The 23,716-nt window shown below is 43.5% G+C and overlaps 1 protein-coding gene across 1 annotated transcript in view; it reads right to left on the bottom strand.

Moving 5' to 3' along the window:
* Positions 1 to 22,994, bottom strand: part of LOC124555893 — a 354,617-nt gene extending 331,623 nt beyond the window's left edge. Inside the window, exon 1 of the mRNA XM_047129952.1 lies at positions 22,899 to 22,994. Coding sequence (XP_046985908.1) covers positions 22,899 to 22,994 — 96 coding nt within the window. The remainder of the gene's footprint in view (positions 1 to 22,898) is intronic.
* Between the last annotated feature and the right edge of the window lie 722 nt (positions 22,995 to 23,716).

Here is a 23,716-nt window from a genome sequence, read left to right as displayed (position 1 = left end):
ATCTTTAAATTCCTAGACAATATCCGTGATGAATGTAATCTATTCAGTGACAAGTAGTACGCGTTTCCCGCCCGTAATCTCTTCTTCAGTTCGGATTCAATCTCATTTCTCGAAGTGATGTCCACGCCTAGATACTTAAATGTGTTCACTTTTTCAAGCTGCATGTCTCCAACTCTTAACATTTCCTGATCTACTGCTGTTGGCATTTTAGTAATAACCAGGTATTTAGTTTTGTCTTCACTTATCCTTAGACCTACATCTTCACTAGCCATGATTAACGCATTCGCATTTGCTGTTACAGATTTTTTGCTATCGCTAATACTTAACAATTTCTTAAATAAAGAAAATAAATGTCACTGTTCATCAACTACTCGAAAATACTGCCAGTTTTTGTTCAGTTGCAATCGGTTCCTGTGCACTACGTCAATTTGAGTCAATGGTGTGCTGGATGATCCTATGTACTTCAGAAAACTGCTTTCTAGTCATTCTGAAGTAATTTTTAAAATCAGTATCACTCGTCCTAGTCGTAGTTTGAAATTGCCCACTTCTTTTCCATTCAAACAGGATATATGTATTTGCATTTTTTATTCATTAATGAATAAAGCAACACTTCGTCTTCAGCATTAGCATCCGTATCTGATTCGGAACTCAAGTGTAACAATAGTAACTCTTAAATTCACGAATCACACACTGTCAGTTTGGCAAGCAATAGATCAGTAACTGGACTCTGCCACGTGCGCGTCACCGCTACTGAAGGATAGACCCGTCATCGCGCCTCAACATGCGCTAGCCCGCACGACGCCTGTGGAACGTGCGGGTCGCGCCGTAAAATCGTGTCACGTCACACTTGCTATACGCTTCTCAATTTGCGCTTAGCCCTTAACGTGACTCTCACGCGGGTTCAGCTTCATGACACTACTCCGTCGCACATTCCAGGCACAACGATGCACCTGCAGCGTTATCCGTGGGAAGTGTTTGATCACGCACCACAGACCCGAACTTGACACCCACCGGTTTTCATCTATCCGCTCCACTGAATTGCTGGCTATGAGGACAGCATTTTGGCACAGATGGCGAACTTCAGACCGGCGTAGCGAATTGACGGAAAACACAGCAGGCTGCGTTCTGATGTTCGTACCACACCGCGACAGATGTCAAAGTGGGAGCAGCGATTACATAAAAAAAACTAGGTGGAAGGTGGAGCTAAGTGTTGCGGATAAAACATTTTTGATTTTCACTGTGGTTTCCATTTCACTACCGATCGGAAATTAAGAAAAAAAAAACCAGCTCTCGTATTACACTACTACACCAAGAAGAAATGCAGATGATAAACGGGTATTCATTGGACAAATACACTCCTGGAAATTGAAATAAGAACACCGTGAATTCATTGTCCCAGGAGGGGGAAACTTTATTGACACATTCCTGGGGTCAGATACATCACATGATCACACTGACAGAACCACAGGCACATAGACACAGGCAACAGAGCATGCACAATGTCGGCACTAGTACAGTGTATATCCACCTTTCGCAGCAATGCAGGCTGCTATTCTCCCATGGAGACGATCGTAGAGATGCTGGATGTAGTCCTGTGGAACGGCTTGCCATGCCATTTCCACCTGGCGCCTCAGTTGGACCAGCGTTCGTGCTGGACGTGCAGACCGCGTGAGACGATGCTTCATCCAGTCCCAAACATGCTCAATGGGGGACAGATCCGGAGATCTTGCTGGGCAGGGTAGTTGACTTACACCTTCTAGAGCACGTTGGGTGGCACGGGATACATGCGGACGTGCATTGTCCTGTTGGAACAGCACGTTCCCTTGCCGGTCTAGGAATGGTAGAACGATGGGTTCGATGACGGTTTGGATGTACCGTGCACTATTCAGTGTCCCCTCGACGATCACCAGTGGTGTACGGCCAGTGTAGGAGATCGCTCCCCACACCATGATGCCGGGTGTTGGCCCTGTGTGCCTCGGTCGTATGCAGTACTGATTGTGGCGCTCACCTGCACGGCGCCAAACACGCATACGACCATCATTGGCACCAAGGCAGAAGCGACTCTCATCGCTGAAGACGATACGTCTCCATTCGTCCCTCCATTCACGCCTGTCGCAACACCACTGGAGGCGGGTTGCACGATGTTGGGGCGTGAGCGGAAGACGGCCTAACGGTGTGCGGGACCGTAGCCCAGCTTCATGGAGGCGGTTGCGAATGGTCCTCGCCGATACCCCAGGAGCAACAGTGTCCCTAATTTGCTGGGAAGTGGCGGTGCGGTCCCCTACGGCACTGCGTAGGATCCTACGGTCTTGGCGTGCATCCGTGCGTCGCTGCGGTCCGGTCCCAGGTCGACGGGCACGTGCACCTTCCGCCGACCACTGGCGACAACATCGATGTACTGTGGATACCTCACGCCCCACGTGTTGAGCAATTCGGCGGTACGTCCACCCGGTCTCCCGCATGCACACTATACGCCCTCGCTCAAAGTCCGTCAACTGCACATACGGTTCACGTCCACGCTGTCGCGGCATGCTACCAGTGTTAAAGACTGCGATGGAGCTCCGTATGCCACGGCAAACTGGCTGACACTGACGGCGGCGGTGCACAAATGCTGCGGAGCTAGCGCCATTCGACGGCCAACACCGCGGTTCCTGGTGTGTCCGCTGTGCCGTGCGTGTGATCATTGCTTGTACAGCCCTCTCGCAGTGTCCGGAGCAAGTATGGTGGGTCTGACACACCGGTGTCAATGTGTTCTTTTTACCATTTCCAGGAGTGTATATTATACTAGAACTGACATGTGATTACATTTTCACGCAATTTGGGAGCATAGATACTGAGAAATCACTACCCAGAACAACCACCTCTGGCCGTAATAACGGCCTTGATACGCCTGGGCATTGAGTCAAACAGAGCTTGGATGGCGTGTACAGGTAAAGCTGCCCATGCAGCTTCAACACGATACCACAGTTCATCAAGAGTAGTGACTGGCGTGTTGTGACGAGCCAGTTCCTCGCCCACATTGACCAGAGGTTTTCAGTTGGTGAGAGATCAGGCGAATGAGCTCGCCAGCGCAGCAGTCGAACATTTTCTGTATCCAGAAAGGCCCGTACAGGACCTGCAACATGCGGTCGTGCATTATCCTGCTGAAATGTAGGGTTTCGCAGGGATGGAATGAAGGGTAGAAGCACAGGTCGTAACACATCTGAAATGTAATGTCCACTGTTCAAAGTTCCGTCAATGCGAACAAGAGGAGACCGAGACGTGTAACCGTTGGCACCCCATACCATTACGCTGGGTGATACGCCAGTATGGCGTGGACGAATACACGCTTCCAATGTGCGTTCACCGCGATGTCGCCAAACACGGATGCGACCATCATGATGCTGTAAACAGAACCTGGATTCATCCGAAAAAATGACATTTTGCCATTCGTGCACCCAGGTTCGTCGTTGAGTACACCATCGCAGGCGCTCCTGTCTGTGATGCAACGTCAAGGGTAACCGCAGCCATGGTCACCGAGCTGATAGTCCATGCTGCTGCAGACGTCCTCGAATTTTTCGTGCGGCTGGCTGTCGTCTTGCAAAAGTCCCCATCTGTTGACTCAGGGATCGAGACGTGGCTGCACGATCCGTTACAGCCATACGGATAAGATGTCTGTCATCTCGACTGCTAGTGATACGAGGCCGTTGGGATCCAGCACGGCGTTCAGTATTCAATATTCTGCTAACAGTCATTGGATCTTGACCAACGCGATCAGCAGTGTCGCAATACGATAAATCGCAATCGCGATAGGCTACAATCCGAACTTTATCAAAGTCGGAAACGTGATGGTATGCATTTCCCCTCCTTATACGAGGCATCATAACAACGTTTCGCCAGTCAACGCCGGTCAACTGGTGTTTGTGTATGAGAAATCGGTTGGAAACTTTCCTCATGTCAGCACGTTGTAGGTGTCGGCACCGGCGCCAACCTTGTGTGAATGCTCTGAAAAGCTAATCATTTGAATATCACAGCATCTTCTTCCTGTCGGTTAAATTTCGCGTCTGTAGCACGTCATCTTCGTGGTGTAGCAATTTTAATGGCCAGTAGTGTAATAGACCATAGGGCTCGCACAGCGGCATATAGGTAGTCGTTTTTCTCTCGCTCTATTTGCGAGTGAAACAGGAAAGGAAATGACTAATAGTGGAACAAGATACTCTCCGCTGCCAACCATATTGTTGCTCGCGAAGTATGTATATAGATGTGGGTATAAATGCTTCCAACGTTCCCTTCCTCGTGCCGAAATCCTGGTTTCGAAATCACGTACTGTTCACGAAATAATAGGAGTTTAAGGTTTAGGTGATTTACCATGTACGAGAATTTAGTATTTTGTAATAATGTGGTAGCAGGGGTTCATTTTTGACAGGTAGCGTGGTGTTAATAGAGTACGTAGCTCACCGCTTTTGGGCTCCCAGTTACGCAGGACAGCGCTTGAGTAACGCGAGAGGTGCGTGGGGCAGTAGGGAGGAAGCCGTGGTGGGAGCAAGGGCAGCAGCAAGGCCAGCCGATGACCCAGCGGCCTTCCCTGCAGTTGCACGTGCTCCTGCTGCCCCTGGTCTGTGACCTTCGCCTCGCGACGCGGAACACCTCGTCTTTACGGCTATGGCACGTTTACTATGCAAATTGAGAATTACTATCAACTACTCAATGGTTCCTTGTCCGCGTTTCTGACGGGCTCCTGAAACCACGTTAACACTTTGAGCTGTCCTGTGCCTCATTTTGTGACCCTTAATAAGGTACGGGGACTGGCGGTGACCCTGAACATAAATAAATGTAATATGCATTGTCCATAAATGTGCGAAGAGAAACATTGCTATTCTGTTGCACTACTGCGAAGCATTGAAAACGGTAACGGCAGTAAAATATGAGGGAGAAGTCATCCGGAGCCAGCGAACGTGGAATGACCACATGAAGCAAACTGTAGCGAAACCAGGTAAAACACGGAGACGCACTGGGAGAGCGTTGAGAAACTTAAGCGGCTTGTAGTGAAATTGCGTGCTTATGGAATATCGCCTCAGTTATGTGACTGGATTCCTGATTTCCTGTCTGAGAGGTCACAGTTCGTAGTAATTGACGGAAAGTCATCGATTAAAACAGAAGTGATTCCTGGCGTTCACCAAGGTAGTTTTAGGGGCTCTTTGCTGTTCCTTATCTATATAAACGATTTGAGAGACAATCTGAACAGCCGCCTTAGATTGTTTGCAGATGACGCTATCGTTTAAAGAACTAATAAAGTCATCAGAAGTGTGGCATCGATAGCTACGATGCCACGGCGTAGGTGCAAGTTCTTAAGTTGGCACTACGACAGGCACCGACGACAGCGCCATCTAGCCGTGGCTGTGGAGCTCTACGAGCTCCGCTCCAGATTCTGCCCATTTGATCAAGAGCAAACGGGTGGGACACTTCGCTTCAGTTTCGCTTCATATAGTGACTTTGCACTACTTACGACGGGTCTAGGGCTTCGCACCTCAGTGCAAAGTTATGTATTCATCTTCTTACTAAAGTAAAGGTGATTTTAATTCACACTGCAGTACCGAGAGATTTTCACCTCTTCCTGCTCCTACTCACTCACTGCATTCGGCCTACCCTTCAGTTTGAAGGAGCAGACCCACGCGCCGCCTCCCAGGTGGGATACAGAAAAAAAGATCTAAACAAATTGCAAAATTATATAGAAAAGATATCTGTATGGTGCGAAAATTGGCAGTTCACCCTAAATAATGAAAATGACTGGTCATGCACAGGAGGGCTAAAAGGAATCCGTTATACTTCGGTTACACGATAAATCAGTCAAATCTAAAGGCCGTAAATTTAACTAAATACCAGTGAATTTCAATTATGAACAACCTAAATTGGAAGGAACACACAGAAAATGTTGTGGGGAAGGCTAACCAAAGACTGCGTTTTATTGGCAGGACACACAGAAAATGTAAATATCTACTAAGGACAATGTGCTTCACGTCTCCAGAGCCAGCTGGTCAACAACGTTGTTCTGTTATGTACGTTTGCATAGAATGACATTGGTAAGGGCAGCTAATTCACCCTGTATGTTAATCTTTTAATTGAGTTATATTCTGGAAAGTTGCTACTTCCACACTTCCGATTTTTATATTTAATTTAGTTGTCTCAGATGGTAAAACACACTTTATAAGGCAACGTTTCTGAAACATTTACGGAAGATTAAGTACTTACAGCGACATCCAGAACCTCTATGGCTACACCGTGAATTATACAGAGAAAAACTGGAGCCACTTGGATAAGTATAGCAGAAGTAAGGTACATCTTGGCCCAAAAATACCGTGTAACTCGTGGCCAATCCTCACTTGTATTTTTTACAGCATCATTCCGTTTGCTAACAGTCGCCCAAAGCTCTGAGAGAGAACTTACATCGATTACGTGGCTGTCACTTACCTGGACACTGTTCCTGACACAGACGTAGTGGGTATTGCATAAAACAACATCGGTAAGGGCAGCTGAGTCACCCTGAAATGTACCCTTCGGATATAAAATCAGTTTGAAGATCGGATCGCTTTCTAATCTCCCGCTTCATGGAGGGGGGGGGGGGGGGGGGGGGGGGGGGGGGGACGACAATTAGCTCTGATCTATGTGCTGTAGGAATACGCGATGTGGGCTATGTTTGAGTAATTGCCCTAAGGTACTTTTCTATGTGACGAAGGACGTCCTCTTCAAAGCAGAGTGTGCAGCGCGTCCTTGGAGCCCCATAGCCAATCCTCCTAGTTTCGAACGTTTCGTCAGTTTCTTGCAAATGGCTCAAATGGCTCTGAGCACTATGGGACTTAACATCTGTGGTCATCAGTCCCCTAGAACTTAGAACTACTTAAACCTAACTAACCTAAGGACATCACACACATCCATGCCCGAGGGCAGGATTCGAACCTGCGATCGTAGCAGTCGCGCGGTTCCGGACTGCGCGCCTAGAACCGCTAGACCACCGCGGCCGGCAGCTTCTTGCAGCCGTTGTTGTAGTCGAATTAAGGTATTATACGATTTAATTGCAACAGGAACTGACTACGGCGACATTTTCTCAGCTTGTGTGATTACCGTGAAGTGGGAGATATAAAAGTGATCCGATCTTCAAACTTATTTGTCCAAATGGTATATTTCCGGACATGGGTTCTTTATCAGAACTTCATCGAATAAGTCCCCCATACAATCCCTAGAAGCCTGCAATAAGATTTTTGAATCACCCTTTATATATAATCATCTTCTTAAGCCCATTATCATATGCAAAAAATTAGCATACGGTTTCATTTAACAAAATAAAAAATTACGGCGAAATACTGGAATTTTATAGCTGCCTTGTCCCGGCGTATTCCGCATGTGTAAAAGGCATCGTATTATCTTCCACCTGTGGATGAAGTACAGACACCAAAAAGAGAACTGAAGAATGAACCACAGGTAATCAATGCATTTTTATCGTCTGTTTATTTTCCTATAAGATGAACTAGAATTAACTATCAAACATATGAGCAATAATTACATCTCAGTTACAATTTCATTTAGCACTGTTCGCCTGGTAAAGCTGGTAAGAGAATAAATATGAGACTCCTGAACAATTATGGGATCTTAAAACTAGTCATTTCTGTTCCCGACACAGAAAAATATTAGATAAATAATACGAATATTTCGCCAATCTAACTGCTATGAACTGTAAAATATAAAAACATATGCAGACAAAGACGTAAGTCGCACAGTTTATTTGAATACAACTTCATAATGCAATTCAGACATTTCATTCAGACTAAATTTCTGGCTAATTTAAGAATATATTTCAAGAATAAAATGATAAACTCAAATTCTCGCTTTAAGTATAAGAAGTTCTATGAAGTATTGTAACTAACCACAACTGACATTAAATCTCTCTATAAATCAAGAAACAATGGAAATATTGAGAATAAAATACAAATTGTGTTGTATATACAAACTGAAAAAGAAAGCTTACGAATTCATAGGATTCGAGGATTCTACAGGCAGAGCGAACATCAAATGAGTATGTTAATAATAACTTAACAATACCGCCATAAAATCTGGAATATAACTACTTTACATTCCAAGCCATCTATACCATAGATGATGTCGAGCAGTGTGCAGCACATAAAGCACAACTAAACAATCCGCCATTGCTTACTGAAAGTTTTGAAAACATATTCAAACACATTCCTGGCGGAAAAAGTGGAAAAATCTCAGTGTCATCCAAAGAACGTTGTAGCAGATATCGTATGACTTACAGGATGGTACGATTAGACAGGGAAACAAAAATTTTTACCGCTAGGTGTGAATTAACAAAGGTATATTGATATCTCCCTAGGAAAATGAAGATGATACAAAAAACTAGTGTGCATTTTTGTTGCGAGGATGAAATAAGGACTCAGTAAAAAAATATCCGGTAAGGTTTCAATTTTCAGCAACAGTGCGTCAAATCACTGAACTTTGCACCCGACTCCTCATCCACAGATCCGAGAATAGTAATCTATCACCTTTAGGAAACTAATACGTGTTTCCCAGTGTTTAAATAAACTTCATTGGAAAGACTGAGTTATCCATTTTCTATTAATAAGTAGTCTAATGAATGATATTGAGATTTTTCTGTGTTAGCAGTGCACCATGAGTGCCTCATTGAAGTTAAGTTGTCTCCCAGATGGCAGGAGCGTCCGAACGCAATTAGAAAATATTAAGTTAGTTGCTAAGGCTGCCAACAAATCCATTAGTATCACAGTAATGCTCTTTTGGAGAAAGCCAGTATTCCAGAATATGAAGGTTACAGATAGGAGCAGCCGGCCGCGGTGGTCTAGCGGCTCTAGGCGCTCAGTCCGGAGCCGCGTGACTGCTACGGTCGCAGGTTCGAATCCTGCCTCGGGCATGGATGTGCGTGGTGTCCTTAGGTTAGTTAGGTTTAAGTAGTTCTAAGTTCTAGGGGACTGATGACCATAGATGTTAAGTCCCATAGTACTCAGAGCCATTTTTGAACAGATAGGAGCGTTCATCCAATTCTAAATATGCGCACAGAAAACCTTTGCCTAGACAATCATTAGTCAGATCAAGTCAGAAGTGACAGCAATTTAACCAGGTTGCCTTCAGTGATTCACAACGCAGACGCCACTTTACACACCAGGTCAAAAATAATGCTGTAAATGTTAAAATTCTGGCAGCATTTTTCATGGAGGAAATTGTAGAAAACCTTATACACTGTACTGTATTACGATTAATACGAGGTACTTCAACATTGGAAAATATACTTTCATGTTTTTCTATATCTGTATTCTGATAGGTCAACACCGCTCATCCTCTGGTTTGCGAAAGTTGTCTCATTATATCTAAATCTGCAATATCGTAATCAGCGAGCATCCGATGGTATTCGTTAATACCCATCACACTCGTCATTATATTTCGTTAAAACAAAGTAAGAGATGTCTGTTAATATGGGCAGTGGCAATGAGTTTATCTGATTTTTCGATACTAATCCAGGTGATATACAGGTCTGCTGTGTCCCGAAATCCAAACCCCTATTCACTGTTCTTATAGATCTCTATGCGTTATTTTGGGATTAACCTAGTTGTCAGTAACCTAACACATGCATCGTTGGACAACAATAAAAGATTTGCAACATTATAGATTATAAAATGTTAGTATTGATTTATCGTCTGCTGATCCGATGATGAATACTGTAGCCTGTGCTCCTCATCAACTTTAGTATCTGAGTAATGTTAACTTTTTGTCAGAAAAAAATGGCTGGCACAACAGTCTCACGATTAGTACTGACCAAAAGAAACTTTCAGTACGTAACCTCTGGAGGAAAGCGATGAAACGCAATGTCAGCCATTCATCTTAAGAACTTAAAAATTTAAAATGTTGGCATAATCTACTCATAAAGAGGTATAATCTACGTTAAAAATTTAACACGATAAGACAAGTATTAGAGTTAGTTTGTGTGTTTGTCCCCAAGGAGCGTAATTTCAATCATCCAGTATATGAGAACGAGAGTACTTAGTGACATGCAACAAACGTAACACATAATTTGAAGTCTTTACGATACTTTTACCCGCTAATGAAAGGAAAAAAGTTTAGCGCTAACTGCATTTTCATTGTTCGTGCACTAAAACCCGCACAAGGCATGACGTATTAATTTATTACTTCTGTACTACTGGTTCTGTTCGCAACACATTTTCCAGGCTGTATGTGACATATACCACTGGATGGAGCTGCAATGTTATATCATTGTACGACACATAGTTCAGAAGATAAGACGTCATAGGCAATGAGCTGCTTGAAAACGAAACTGCTGGGCGAAATCAGCTAGAGATACATTTGAAAGATGTGGACAGATATGAGTAAATATGTTAAATATATGTGACAAGTGCGTACGCCAGCAACGCCGTTGATGAAAGGTTCCTCCTAAGCCCACGGATCGATTTCAACCAAACTTGGTATTCATATTACATGGAGAGAAATACTGAGGGCGTAAGAACCAGCAATCTCTTATTGGAGTGGGGGTGATAATGTGGACTGAGAAGGGGGAGAGGGAGGGGGGGGGAGGAGGAGGAGGAGGAGGAGGAGAAGGAGGAGGAAAAGAATATGGACCCAGGCATTGAGGAGGAGAGGGGCAGAACAAGGTGGAGGGAGAAATGCACAGAGAAAGGGAAGAGAAGATGGCAGAGAGAGGGGGAACGAGAAAGACACAAAGGAAGGGAAAAGGAGGAGATGAACAGAGAGCAGGGGAAGAGGAGATGGAGAGAAAAAGGAAAGAGGAATACACGGACAGAGAGAGGGGAAAGAGTATATGTACAGAGAGAGGGAGATGAGGAGATGAACAGGGAGAGGGTGTGGAGGAGAGAGAGAGGGGGAAGGAGGAGATGAACTAATAGAAGATTGGAGCAAATACGTACCCAGGCAAACCAAGATACTCAGAGAGTGCGTGCGAGAAAAAAGGCTGGCTACTAAATCCTCATCTCCGTTGTCACTTGAACACAATCTTTGCAGGTGCTTGTCGCTGTATGTGTTTAAGCTGTCGACTTCAGTCACCGTCACCGTGATCGTGCATAAAATAATGTTAACCGGAAATAACACATGGCTTACTGAAACTTCGTGGCAGATTAAAACTGTGTGCCGGACCGAGACTCGAACTCGGGACCTTGCCTTTCGCACACAGTTTTAATCTACCAGGAAGTTTCATATCAGCGCACACTCCGCTGCAGAGTGAAAATCTCATTCTGGAAACATGGCTTACTGTTGGCTTAATTTCCTCATTACTTTTATATGCTTCTTTGTTTCTATGTTAACACGAGAAATCTACCGTAGTACAGGAATAGCTCAAGTGATTTATGTTTTTGAAAGTAGGATCTTTAGGTTTTTATGTTGGTAACGCCACGTAGCGCTCTGTATGAAAATCACTGACTATGCTGTGTGCAATCTATGGCTGATTTGCATTGTTGGAATATTTGCTATTGTAGTGTTGGGCAGTTGGATGTGAACAGCGCGTAGCGTTGCGCAGTTGAAGGTGAGCCACCAGAAGTGGTGGATGTGGGGAGAGAGATGGCATAATTTTGAGAGCGGACGATCAGGACCTGTGGCCATCAGAAAGAGTAAATTTGTAGTACTAGATATAATGAACTGATGTAATATATATGATGACTTTTGAACATTATTAAGGTAAATACATTGTTTGTTCTCTATGAAAACCATTCATTTGCTAACTATGCCTATCAGTAGTTAGTGCCGTCAGTACCGGTAGTTAGAATAGGTAACTGACTCATTAAAGGCATAGGTTATTGTCAGTCAGGGCCATTCTTTTGTAGGGATTATTGAAAGTCAGATTGCGTTGCGCTAAAAATATTGTGTGTCAGTTTAGTGTTGATCAGAATAAGTAAAGAGAGAAATGTCTGAGTACGTTCAGTTCTGCTCAGCTGTTTGAAAATCAAATAACGTAAGAGGTTTATCAGCACAGTAATTCATTAATTTTTCAAAGGGGAAAACTGCTGGCGGCTCACCTCCAACTGCGAAACGCTACGCGCTGTTCACATCCAACTGCCCAACACTACAATAGCAAATATTCCAACAATGCAAATCAGCCACAGACTGCACACAGTACAGTCAGTGATTTTCATACAGAGCGCTACGTGGCGTTACCAACATAAAAACCTAAACAGTCTACTTACATTTTAACACTTAATCCTAATAACATAGTTTAGTTTTTTTCTCTAGTTCTTTACCGGCGTGTAAGTTAGTTTAAGTTAGATTAAGTAGTGTTTAAGCCTAGGGACCGATGAACTTAGCAGTTTGGTCCCATAGGAACTTACCACAAATTTCCAAAATTTTCCGTGGTGCATCCTGGAAACATACGTTTGCTGATCCACGTGTTATGGTGTGGGGGACATAGTGTTACATGAGCATACTGACCTCCAAATCTTACAGCTCATCGATCTCGTGAGACTGTACTCCTTCCACATGTGCGTCTATTCAGAGATGCATTCGGCAATGACTTCATTTTTATGGATGGAATTGCGCGACCGCGTCGAAAAGCGCAGGTGGAGGAGTTCGTGGAGCGGAAATATTTTCGGCGAATGGACTGGTCTGTCCCATCAAGCACGCGTGGGATGCACTGGGAAGACGTTTCGCAGCACGTCCATATGGAACAACTACTATCCCGCGCTGGTGGAGGGTTGGGACGTCCTATTACAAGAACTCCTTATCGATTTTGTAGCCAGCATGGGATCACGTTGCAGATCATGCGTTGCTGTCCGTGGTCATCACACAACCTGCTAAGAACCGTGTCCCGCCTTTTGTAAGGTGCAGAAGACTATCATAAATCGCTATGAGTTCAGTGTAGTTATTGTCTTTGAATGAAAGTGTCATTTCCCTTATGAGCTACATTGCAGCAGCTCTTTTTTTTAAATGTATGGTCCAAGAACTTCGAGCTATGTTACTCGGGAGTGACACATCACGCAAAAGTTACATTCGTCCTGAAGTTTTGAAAACCAGTTTATTACAAACATTCGCTCGAGTGTATACTTCATAGTTCTGTTTTTGTAAGGAGCAAGGAACTACCATAAATCGTGGTGAGTTCAGTGTAATTATTGTTTTTGAATACTCGTATGTGTTATTTCCCTTCATCTACGTCTATACTCCGCAAGCCACCTGACGATGTGTGGCGGAGGGTACTTTGAGTACCTCCATCGGTTCTCCCTTCTATTCCAGTCTCGTATTGTTCGTGGAAAGAAAGATTGTCGGTATGCCTCTGTGTGGGCTCTAGTCTCTCTGATTTTATCCTCGTGGTCTCTTCGCGAGATATACGTTGGAGGATCAATTTACTGCTTGACTCCTCGGTGAAGGTATGTTCTCGAAACTTCAACAAAAGCCCGTACCGAGCTACTGAGCGTCTCTCTTGCAGAGTCTTCCACTGGTGTTTATCTATCATCTCCGTAACCCTTTCGCGATTACTAAATGATTTTCTAACGAAGCACGCTGCTCTCCGTTGGATCTTCTCTCTCTCTCTCTCTCTCTCTCTCTCTCTCTCTCTCTCTCTCTCTCTCTCTCTCTCTCTCTCTCTATCAACCCTGTCTGGTACGGATCCCACACCGGTGAGCAGTAATCAAGCAGTGGGCGAACAAGTGCACTGCAACCTACTTATTTTCGTATTGCATTTCCTTAGGATTCTTCCAAAAAAATCTCAGTCTGGCATCTGCTTTACCGACTATTAATTTTATATGATCATTCCATTTTAAATCACTCCTAATGCCTAATCCCAGATAATTTATGGAATTAACTGCTTCCAGTTGCTGACCTGCTATATCGAAGCTAAATGATAAAGGATCTATCTTTCTATGTATTCGCAGCACATTACGCTTGTCTACATTGAGATTCAATTGCCATTCCCTGCACCATGCGTCAATTCGCTGCAGATCCTCTTGAATTTCAGTACAATTTTCCATTGTTACAACCTTTCGATATACTGCAGCATCATCCGCAAAAAGCCTCAGTGAACTTTCGATGTCATCCACGAGGTCATTTATGTATATTGTGAATAGCAATGGTCCTACGACACTCCCCTGCGGCGCACCTGAAATCACTCTTACTTCGGAAGACTTCTCTCCATTGAGAATGACATGCTGCGTTCTGTTATCTAGGAACTCTTCAATCCAATCACACAATTGATAGATATTCCATATGCTCTTACTTTGTTCACTAAACGACTGTGGGGAACCGTATCAAACGCCTTGCGGAAGTCAAGAAACACGGCATCTACCTGGGAAGCCGTGTCTATGGCCCTGTGAGTCCCTTCTGAGCTACATTGCAGAAGATTTTTCTATGTGTGGTCCAAGAACATCGAGCTATGTTACTCGGGCGTTACACATCACGCTAAAGTTACTTTAGTCCTGAAGTTTTGAACAACAATTACAAACGTTCGCTTGATTGCATACTTCTTGGTTCTGTGAAACACCCATTCATCGTAGAATACTCAGTTTTTGTTACTGTTTCTTTATGATCCATTGACACAGGGGTAATGAGAGAGGGAGAGAAGTCCATTGCTGGTCTGTGGAAGTAATCGACCGTTGTCTTGTTAAAAAAATTCATCCCAAGAGTAATATGAAACAATTTAGGGAACCACGAGAATTTAAATCGTATCTCCGACAGCAGTCTGAACTCTGTTCCTTTCGTATGGGGGAATGAAACATGTTCAGGCTTTAACGTCCCGTCAGTACTGAGCCCAGAAGGAACAAAAGAAACCTCAGTTAATTAAGGTGGTGGTGGTGGTGGTGGTGGTGGTTAGTGTTTAACGTCCCGTCGACAACGAGGTCATTAGAGACGGAGCGCAAGCTCGGGTTAGGGAAGGATTGGGAAGGAGATCGGCCGTGCCCTTTTAAAGGAACCATCCCGGCATTTGCCTGAAATGATTTAGGGAAATCACGGAAAACCTAAATCAGGATGGCTGGAGACGGGATTGAACCGTCGTCCTCCCGAATGCGAGTCCAGTGTGCTAACCACTGCGCCACCTCGCTCGGTAGTTAATTAAGGAAGCTAGATGGTTTCAGCCGGGGTCTTCTCGAAGAAAGTAGACCGACATTCGTCTCTGTGATTTAGGAAATTCGCATAAGAGGATGGCCATATCGGATTGTTACCGCTTCACCGTGAATACTAGCCCACTGACTTAACCAGTGGAGGTTCTCACAGGGTTGGGTTTGTTGTGTTTGCCAATTCATTCAAATTTGGTCAGTTATTTCCGTTACTGTCAAACGACAAGTATTTAATACATAACAGATAATGCAAGGAAATTAATCGTGATTTGAATCAGCAGAGCATCTGTTCAGATTTAAGAGAGCAGTAAGTTCAAATGAATAGAAGATATGAGCTGGGCAGTTTCCGTAAATATTTGTTACTTCCGTGAATTGCTGCTAAAGCCTTATCACCAAGCAAATTCGTTCTATAAAATCTGATGGCGCTCAGCTAGCTTGTTCTCAGTAATCGAAATCTACTAAAATCTTCTTGCTATCAGAACCTTAGTTAAACGATCAGGAGGACAAAGGCCTATTTAAAAAAATACAGAAACAGAACTCATTCGATTAAACTAAGCAATAAGCAGTTGCTGATATCAGCCACTATTTCCGTTACAGGTATCTAGAACTCAGATAGAGAGGACCGCTTTTCGATGCGGTCGCGCATTCCCATCCACAAAAGTGAAGCCATGGCCGAATGCATCGCTGAATAGACGCACACGTGGAAGGAGTACACCGTCACGATACCGATGAGCTGTAACTGTACCGTCGTCGAAGATTTGGAGGTCAGTACGCTCATGTAACTCTGTCTCCTCACACCGTAACACCTGAACCACCAAGCGATTACGTTACTCGTTCCCACCGATCGTCATGTGAGTGAGGGTACGTCCAGAATCGCTGCTCTGATTGAATCTGCTCTCGTCCTAAAGAGCATGCAACGCGATTCCTCGTTAGTTCAGACCCTATGTTTCTGGCACCATCGCAAACGGAGGTCTTTCAGTGTTGTCAACTGACAAGGGAACGGAACCTCTAAAGGCTACACATATCTGATAATTTTATGACCTTTCTCAAGCAATCATCGTATTTATTAAACGTTTTATTAATACAGTCTTACAAAAGCTCTTTGAGACCACTTGTACGGTAGCTTCATACTGCTTAGTACACCTGTACAAATTTCGTTTCGTACCTTTATAACGTCAGATACGGATAATATTATAACGTTTCTGCTAAACCTGATATTGAGGGTTAAAGTTCTTTTTATTCATTTTATGTAGTTATTACATGTTTTTTAAGCGGGTACTGGTTCTGCTTCTTCCATTCCTAAAGAGACACGATATCCTAATAATTAATAATAGCAAGATCAGATGCAATGGACAACGTAGGGATCATATTTTCTGAAAACTTTCGGTACGGATGGCCTTCAAGGTGACGCTTCTGATGACGGTATAGTATCTTCATCTGATCAAGTTACCACACAATCGTTGTCTTTACATAATTTTCTGTCGAGGAACTGAAATTTGCGTTATTTATTTGAACTATATCTTTCCAATTTTGTTTTATTTCCAAGAGCGCACTTCTTTCCTGAAATTACACTCTAATTGTTAATAGCTACCTGAAATTATGTTTTCAACACCATTTGTACACATTTACTAGTTTTCTCGAAATTTCAATTAACAAGCAGCGTGGTTCTACATAAAACTCTACGACTGGACTGGATTTTTCGATATTTTGCACGTAAAAGACCAGCCTATCGAAGCAGTTAGAAAATTGCGGCGTCGTTTCTAAGATATTTCCTGTTGGCTTTCTTCGTGGGATCACCGTCCGACATTTTTTTTTTAATGATTTTCCTGACGTTTAGAAACCATAGGTGGCTGGTATTGTCACACATTCACCTTAAATTGCTGATAGGAGGGGGGATCTTTGACTACGTCAGGCAATCGTGCCGCCGAAATGTCAGAAAAATCATTAAACGCTGGCCGAACATCCCAAGACGAAAGTCAATAGGCAAATACACAGTCGTCCAAAAAGTTAAGAGATGATTTGATTATTGACTTTGTAACGGGACATCTTCCTCTAGCATTACTTTTCCTCAACGGTAGTTGTCGATACCTTTATTATTTTCGAATTTTGAACAGGTCAGTGTTATCTCAGTTGCTTTTCTGAAAACTGTCACAAAATTTTATACACAGTGTGTCATACGTCAAGCTAAAATTTACGAAATGGAATTACTTTATAAAATATTTTAGTTCCGATGTTGTAATCTATAAGTGCTAGTTCTGAATGTACAGTTAAAATTATTTTTCTTAGAAACGTTTGAAATTACGAAATACTTGCACACTTAAAATTTCTGTTATTAATAACGCAATCCTGTACTGTTTACTATGTTTATTTCTGGAGTCATTTATGAAATATTAATCGAAATTAATAATGTAACGAAAGCTAGTAGGAATTAATTTGTTAAGAAAAATTGTAAACCCTTTGAAATATTGTCATTTCCGAGTGGTACGCTTGCCTCTGATATGATCGGATGTATTTTTGTATAATATGTGCGAACAATGTAATTTCAGCTTCCTTAATGTGAAAAATCAAAATACTGTATGATATACTAAACTGTGAGAAAATCAGTGGAAAATATATTTACGTAAAGAAAAATCCTGCAACAACTATCTTCCAATTTATTTAGTTCAAACCAGCCGTGAGGGCCTGATGTTAAGATTTACAGCTACAAGAATCAGACCCCTAGACAAGACGAACTGAAGCGATCTCAGCGAGACAAGTTAAGTAAACCTGAAAGGGTATTGTAATCTTCGCTCCTCTCAAATCATCGTAAAAGACTTTCCTTATTAGTTACTTGGACTGGGCATAGTTTAATGTGGACAACAGATGGAAGAAGGATGGCGGGCGGAGACTGTAGTTTATAAACGACATCAGCGCTGAACAACGGTAGCAGCTTGAACTAATAACTGTAAACAACAAATGCGCAGCCGACCAGTCAGCTTTGAGCAGGCAGAGGCAGTGGACATGCGACCGTAGCGTCTCATCGTTGTTGTCTCACAAATAGCAATCTGTAGATCAAGTGTTCAAGACATTCTCCAGCATGTTTTGAAGAAGAGAAAAGTGTGTGCCAAATTTGTCCATCACACCTCAACTCTCGAACAAAAACGAAGAGGCGTTGACGTCTGCCGCGATTTGATTGAAATGCAAAGCGTGGTAAGCACTTCTCTCGAAAAAATTCATCACAGGAGACGAGACATGGTGTTATCGATGTAGATCTAGCACAAAGCGAGAAAGTGCATACATTCATGAAAATTCCTGGCAGATTAAAACTCTGTGATGGACCAAGACTCGAACTCGGGACCTTTGCCTTTCGCGGACAAGTTCTCTACCATCTGAACTACCCAAAAGCAAGACTCACGCCCCGTCCTCACAGCTTTACTTCGGCCGGTACCAGGAAGTTTCATATCAGAGCACACTCCGCTGCAGAGTGAAAATCTCATTCTGCATACATTCATATCCAGGGTCAACGCTTTGACGACATAACAAACATTCTAGACAATGTGACGCGTGAAATGAACAACATCGGTTGTACTAACGTTCTGAGCTTTGTAATTGAGTGGGGTGGGACTGTGAACCAACGCCTGAAGCATGAAAACCACCTTCTTAACCTTTATATAAGAATATACAGCCTACAGTTGCAGGTTAACTTCATCGTCGACTAGTCACACGACGAGGCCCATACAACGGGCTTAAAGTGAATCTGCTACAGCTTGTTTAATGAAGTGACAAAACCTTACGGTTATGCATCAAGTTTTCTAAAGTTGACTTAAGACACGGCCTGTTTTAGGCAAACATTTCAATAATATTTTATGTTCTAAAGAAGACGTTATTACTAACGTTGAAAACTAGGTGAACGGTAAAGTTAACCTGCAGCTGTAGGCTGTATATTCTTATATAAACAATATCAGTTGCTGTCACTGCATAAAAATGTTAAAAATTTCTTAACCTTTCCCCCCTTTTTTATATTAAACCAATCTCGAAACTTTTTGAGCTAACGAGGAAGGTCAACAAGTGGCCACGAGAAACTCAACTATTTTGAGATATTTGAGAAGGTGGAGCGAGACTAATTGTGGTCACATGGGATAAGTTTCTTTTGTTGCGCGTAGTGTGCAGCGCGTAGCACGAAGCTCGTATTACGCGTACTCCGGCACACACTCGTATTAAGGGGGGTAGGACGTCAAACGGGCCGACTTGGAGCAGGGGAGGCACCACAGGACATTTTAATTTCCACTGTCTATACTTTTACAAATAAATTCACAAAACTTTAACAACATGACCGGGAAGGATTCAGGATTCAAAAATGGTTCTAATGGCTCTGAGCACTATGCGACTTAACAACTGTGGTCATCAGTCCCCTAGAACTTAGAACTACTTAAACCTAACTAACCTAAGGACATCACACACATCCATGCCCGAGGCAGGATTCGAAACTGCGACCGTAGCGGTAGCGCGGTTCCACACTGAAGCGCCTAGAACCGCTCGGCCTTCAGGATTCATACTCATAGCAGTGGAAGCTCAAAAACGTAACAAAACACACTTTTTTTTACATGTGAAATTTCATCATTTTTTTCACTTACTACTGGCTGCATTTGTTGCTATAGGTACGTCGGCCGGTGTGGTCGTGCGGTTCTAGGCGCTTCAGTCTGGAACCGCGTGACCGCTGCGGTCGCAGTTTCGAATCCTGCCTCTGGCATGGATGTGTGTGATGTCCTTAGGTTAGTTAGGTTTAAGTAGTTCTAAGTTCTAGGGGACTGATGACCACAGATGTTAAGTCCCATTGTGCTCAGAGCCATTCGAACCATTTTTGTTGCTATAGGTACACTTTTCTTCCTAAGTAAGAGAGATTCTTCGATGACTTTTGCACAGCATACAAACCACAGTTACAAGTGTATGAAACTGTAGAAGTTATTTAATTTATGAAAAAATGAATGAACTGTTACATTTTAAAGTTCATGTTTAGAAAAAATTCAGGTTTTGTAGTTAATTATCTCAATTTTTTCCACAGTTTTGTAATAGATTTGGAAAATTCTAGAGCTTCATACACCTGTAACTACTGTTTGTATGGTATGAATAATTCACCGAAGAATCGCTCTTACCTAGGAAGAAAAGTGCACCTATAGGAACAAATGCAGCGAGTAATACGTGAAAAAATGATGAAATTTCACATGTAAAAAAAGGTATTTTGCTACGTTTTTGAATTTCCACTGCGATGAGTGTGAGTCCTTCCTGGTCACGGTGACAAAGTTTTATGAATTTATTTGTAAAAGTATAGACAGTAGAACTTAAAATGTCCTGTGGTGATTCTCCTGCTCCAAGTCGGCCCGTTTGACGTCCTAACCCCCCTAATGCTCGGTTTACACTAGCAAGTTATTGCAGCAATTTACTTGCGCGGAGGAACTTGCCGTGCGATTTGCGAGTGTAAACATATCGCCAAGTCGACTTTCGACTGTAGCAATTTGTTGCGGAAGTGACTTGCTGCACGTTTTCCGCTTCCATTGTGAACACCACGCAACAAGTATCTGCAAGTAACTTGCAGCTTTTAGGATTTATTTCTATTTCCTGCAAGTAGGAATCGCAAGTCATATTTAACATTTTACTTAATGTGGTGACTTAATTTTATGCAACCATCTTACGTATTACATGCAAACAAATATCAGAAATGGAGGAGAAACGGGAATGGATGAAGCAGGATACAGAACATCTTATTGAAGCCGTGGAGAGCTACCCCGAAATACGGAACGTGCATAACCGAGACTTTAAGGATAGAGTGAAGAAGATGAGCGCATTAAATGAAATCTCGTCGATATTCGACACATCTATAAAATAAGTACATAGAAAGTAGCATAACTTTAAGACACAACCCCTTTGCCACCTGCATACACTCGGTTGTTGTTTTAGGAGTCTAGAAAAAGACGATGTGTAACTATTACATGTTCTATTTACTTAGCTTGTCACTTTCCATTTTATGAGCATTAGAGAAAAAAAACATTTTTATAAGCATATCATTCTGTAAAATGCAGTTTATTTCAATAAAAATTTAATTTCATTGTTGTGTTTTCACATATCTTCAAATAATTTTCCCTTTTCGAGACGTTAAAAAAGGCTCTACATTCATCGGGTACGATCAGAGAAATCATGCTGACGGGAATATGAAACAAGTACATTAGGGACTTGTATGAGTCTCCTACAAAGAAAAGATTTCAAAATTCAAACTTTTTTTGGTTGTATGTTTCACATAAATAAATCAAATGCCTATTTTATTCGTAGCTCACCGGTAGCTATAAATCATAGGGTGACTAGCAAACGCTCCTTTGGTGAAATAGCAGTACCGAAGTTTGTGTCTCGTTTTGATATGACGGGCGCTATTAACATCAACAAATACTGAGGATCATTTGAGGACATTCTGCAAAAGTTTTCAAAAGTATCCGTGCTCTCGATACTAAGTTCTTGCAAAAGGTTATTACAGGCACCATTTTGCGATCTTCTCATTATCTACTCTCTAACCCAAATACTTCTCTTTTTCACGTTTTGCGTTACAATTACAATAGCTGGAGCATATCTCACCCGCCTACTTGTCATTTTACACTTCGGCTGACACTCGTAGTGGTACTGAAAGCATATGTAAACACTATCAGCAAGTTGTTGATGCAAGTTTCTTGCCAAAGAACTTGCGGAAGAATCTTGCTTAAAGCCCGTCTGACACGGAGCAAGGTTCGCCGCAAGTTTGCGAGATGGCGTGCATGCCTGCCGGCTTGCAGGGAAAGGAGCCGGCTATCTTCCATGCCGAAACTCTCCCACGGTGCAAGATCGGCAGCTAGTTGTGTTGTGATCGGCTGCATGTTGTATCGAAAGAAGATGGCTGCTTCAGGTACAGATGTTCAGAGCAAACTGGCGTTATTAGCTATTTTGGTGCTAAACAATGCAGAAATGCATGCTAATGAGAGAAGAAGAAAGAAAGAATGGATGAAAAACTGGATTAAGAGGAGAAACGCTGGAACAGGTGTGCTCTCCATGCTTCATAAAGAGTTGAGGTTAGGTCGCATAACACCTACTTTTGTTTGAAAAGTATCACAATTTCATTACTGTTTGATTTTATAAATATACCAATAATGACTGTTATACACGACTTTATTTTATAGGATAGAAGATCGTATATCCTTTGCAAATATTATACGAATGGATGTATTGGTATATGCAACTCTTTCGAGTGTCTCTGCACGCAAGTGTTTATTATAATAGTTTGCGCTTTTCACGACGTACAGCCACTGTTCTTCCCTGTAAGTACATATCAATGCTTCAATCGCTTCCTTGGACCACTGCGGTGCCATTATTTAATAAGTGTAAGAACTTCCTACCGCACCTCACAAGAGCAGAAAAGCGACTATCAACAAAGGCTTCCCGCCCAAACTTTCCGCGTCCGACGTCACAAACGAAACGCCTCACGATTGGCCAACGCACGTAGCAGGCAGGGAACCTTGCAAGAAAAATAGCACCGGACCTGTCCTGAAAATCTTACAAGGTTCCCAGCAAGGTAGCCCGCTAGCAGACGACGGAGCCCGCAAGGTAGCCGCCGCGCGAGCCAGCAAGGAAACTTACAGCGAATCTTGCTCCTTGTGAGACGGGCTTAATTCTTGCGCTGCTGTGTAAACACAGCTGCAAGCGGCTAGCAATAACTTGCAGCAATAACTTCTGCAAGCGACTTGCTAGTGTAAACCCAGCTTAAGGCAAGTCATCTCGAGCAGAGGCCGAGTCCGGCTGCTGGAACCCCGACCGCTTCAGTGCGAGTGCGGGACTGACCTTCTCGGTGGCGTGCCCGGCGACGCCGGCAGCGGCCAGCGCTAGGACGAGCACAGCGGCTGCAGCAGGAGGCACACGGCGAGCGGCGGGCGCCATCGTCACACTGAGGCAGCCGCGCCGCGCCGCGCTTTCTCCGCGCTGGCCGCATCGCCTCCCCGCCAGCACCAGCATCCGCGCAGGGGTGCACCTCACCACCGCCCCACCCCACATCCCACAACACGCCCACGCACCGCCGTGCGCCACAGCGTCCCGCAGCTGCACGTATCGGAACACTTCCCGCCGATATCACTCGCCGGCCGTTTCTATCCTAGCAGTGGCAGTACTTGTACTAAACGGTATGTCATTATTACACCGATGCTAGACAAGTGGTTATTATACAGTTTAAGACAAAAAAAATCCTTACAATGGTGAGCCAAAAAGTTATAATTATTGACAGCACGAGACTGAATGCGGCCTGGTGGTGTTGCGGGCACGTGACGTATAAGCAGCAGAGACGAAAGGGGATATCTTATTCACAATTAGCTGAGTTACATCTACATATATACTCCGCAAGCCACCCAACGGTGTGTGGCGGAGGGCACTTTACGTGCCACTGTCATTGCCTCCCTTTCCTGTTCCAGTCGCGTATGGTTCGCAGGAAGAACGACTGCCGGAAAGCCTCCGTGAGCGCTCGAATCTCTCTAATTTTACATTCGTGATCTCCTCGGGAGGTATAAGTAAGGGGAAGCTATATATTCGATACCTCATCCAGAAACGCACCCTCTCGAAACCTGGACAGCAAGCTACACCGCGATGCAGAGCGCCTCTCTTGCAGAGTC

Source organism: Schistocerca americana, chromosome X, assembly GCF_021461395.2.
Source record: "Schistocerca americana isolate TAMUIC-IGC-003095 chromosome X, iqSchAmer2.1, whole genome shotgun sequence".
NCBI lineage: Eukaryota > Metazoa > Arthropoda > Insecta > Orthoptera > Acrididae > Schistocerca > Schistocerca americana.
This window is presented reverse-complemented; position numbering and strand designations above follow the sequence as displayed.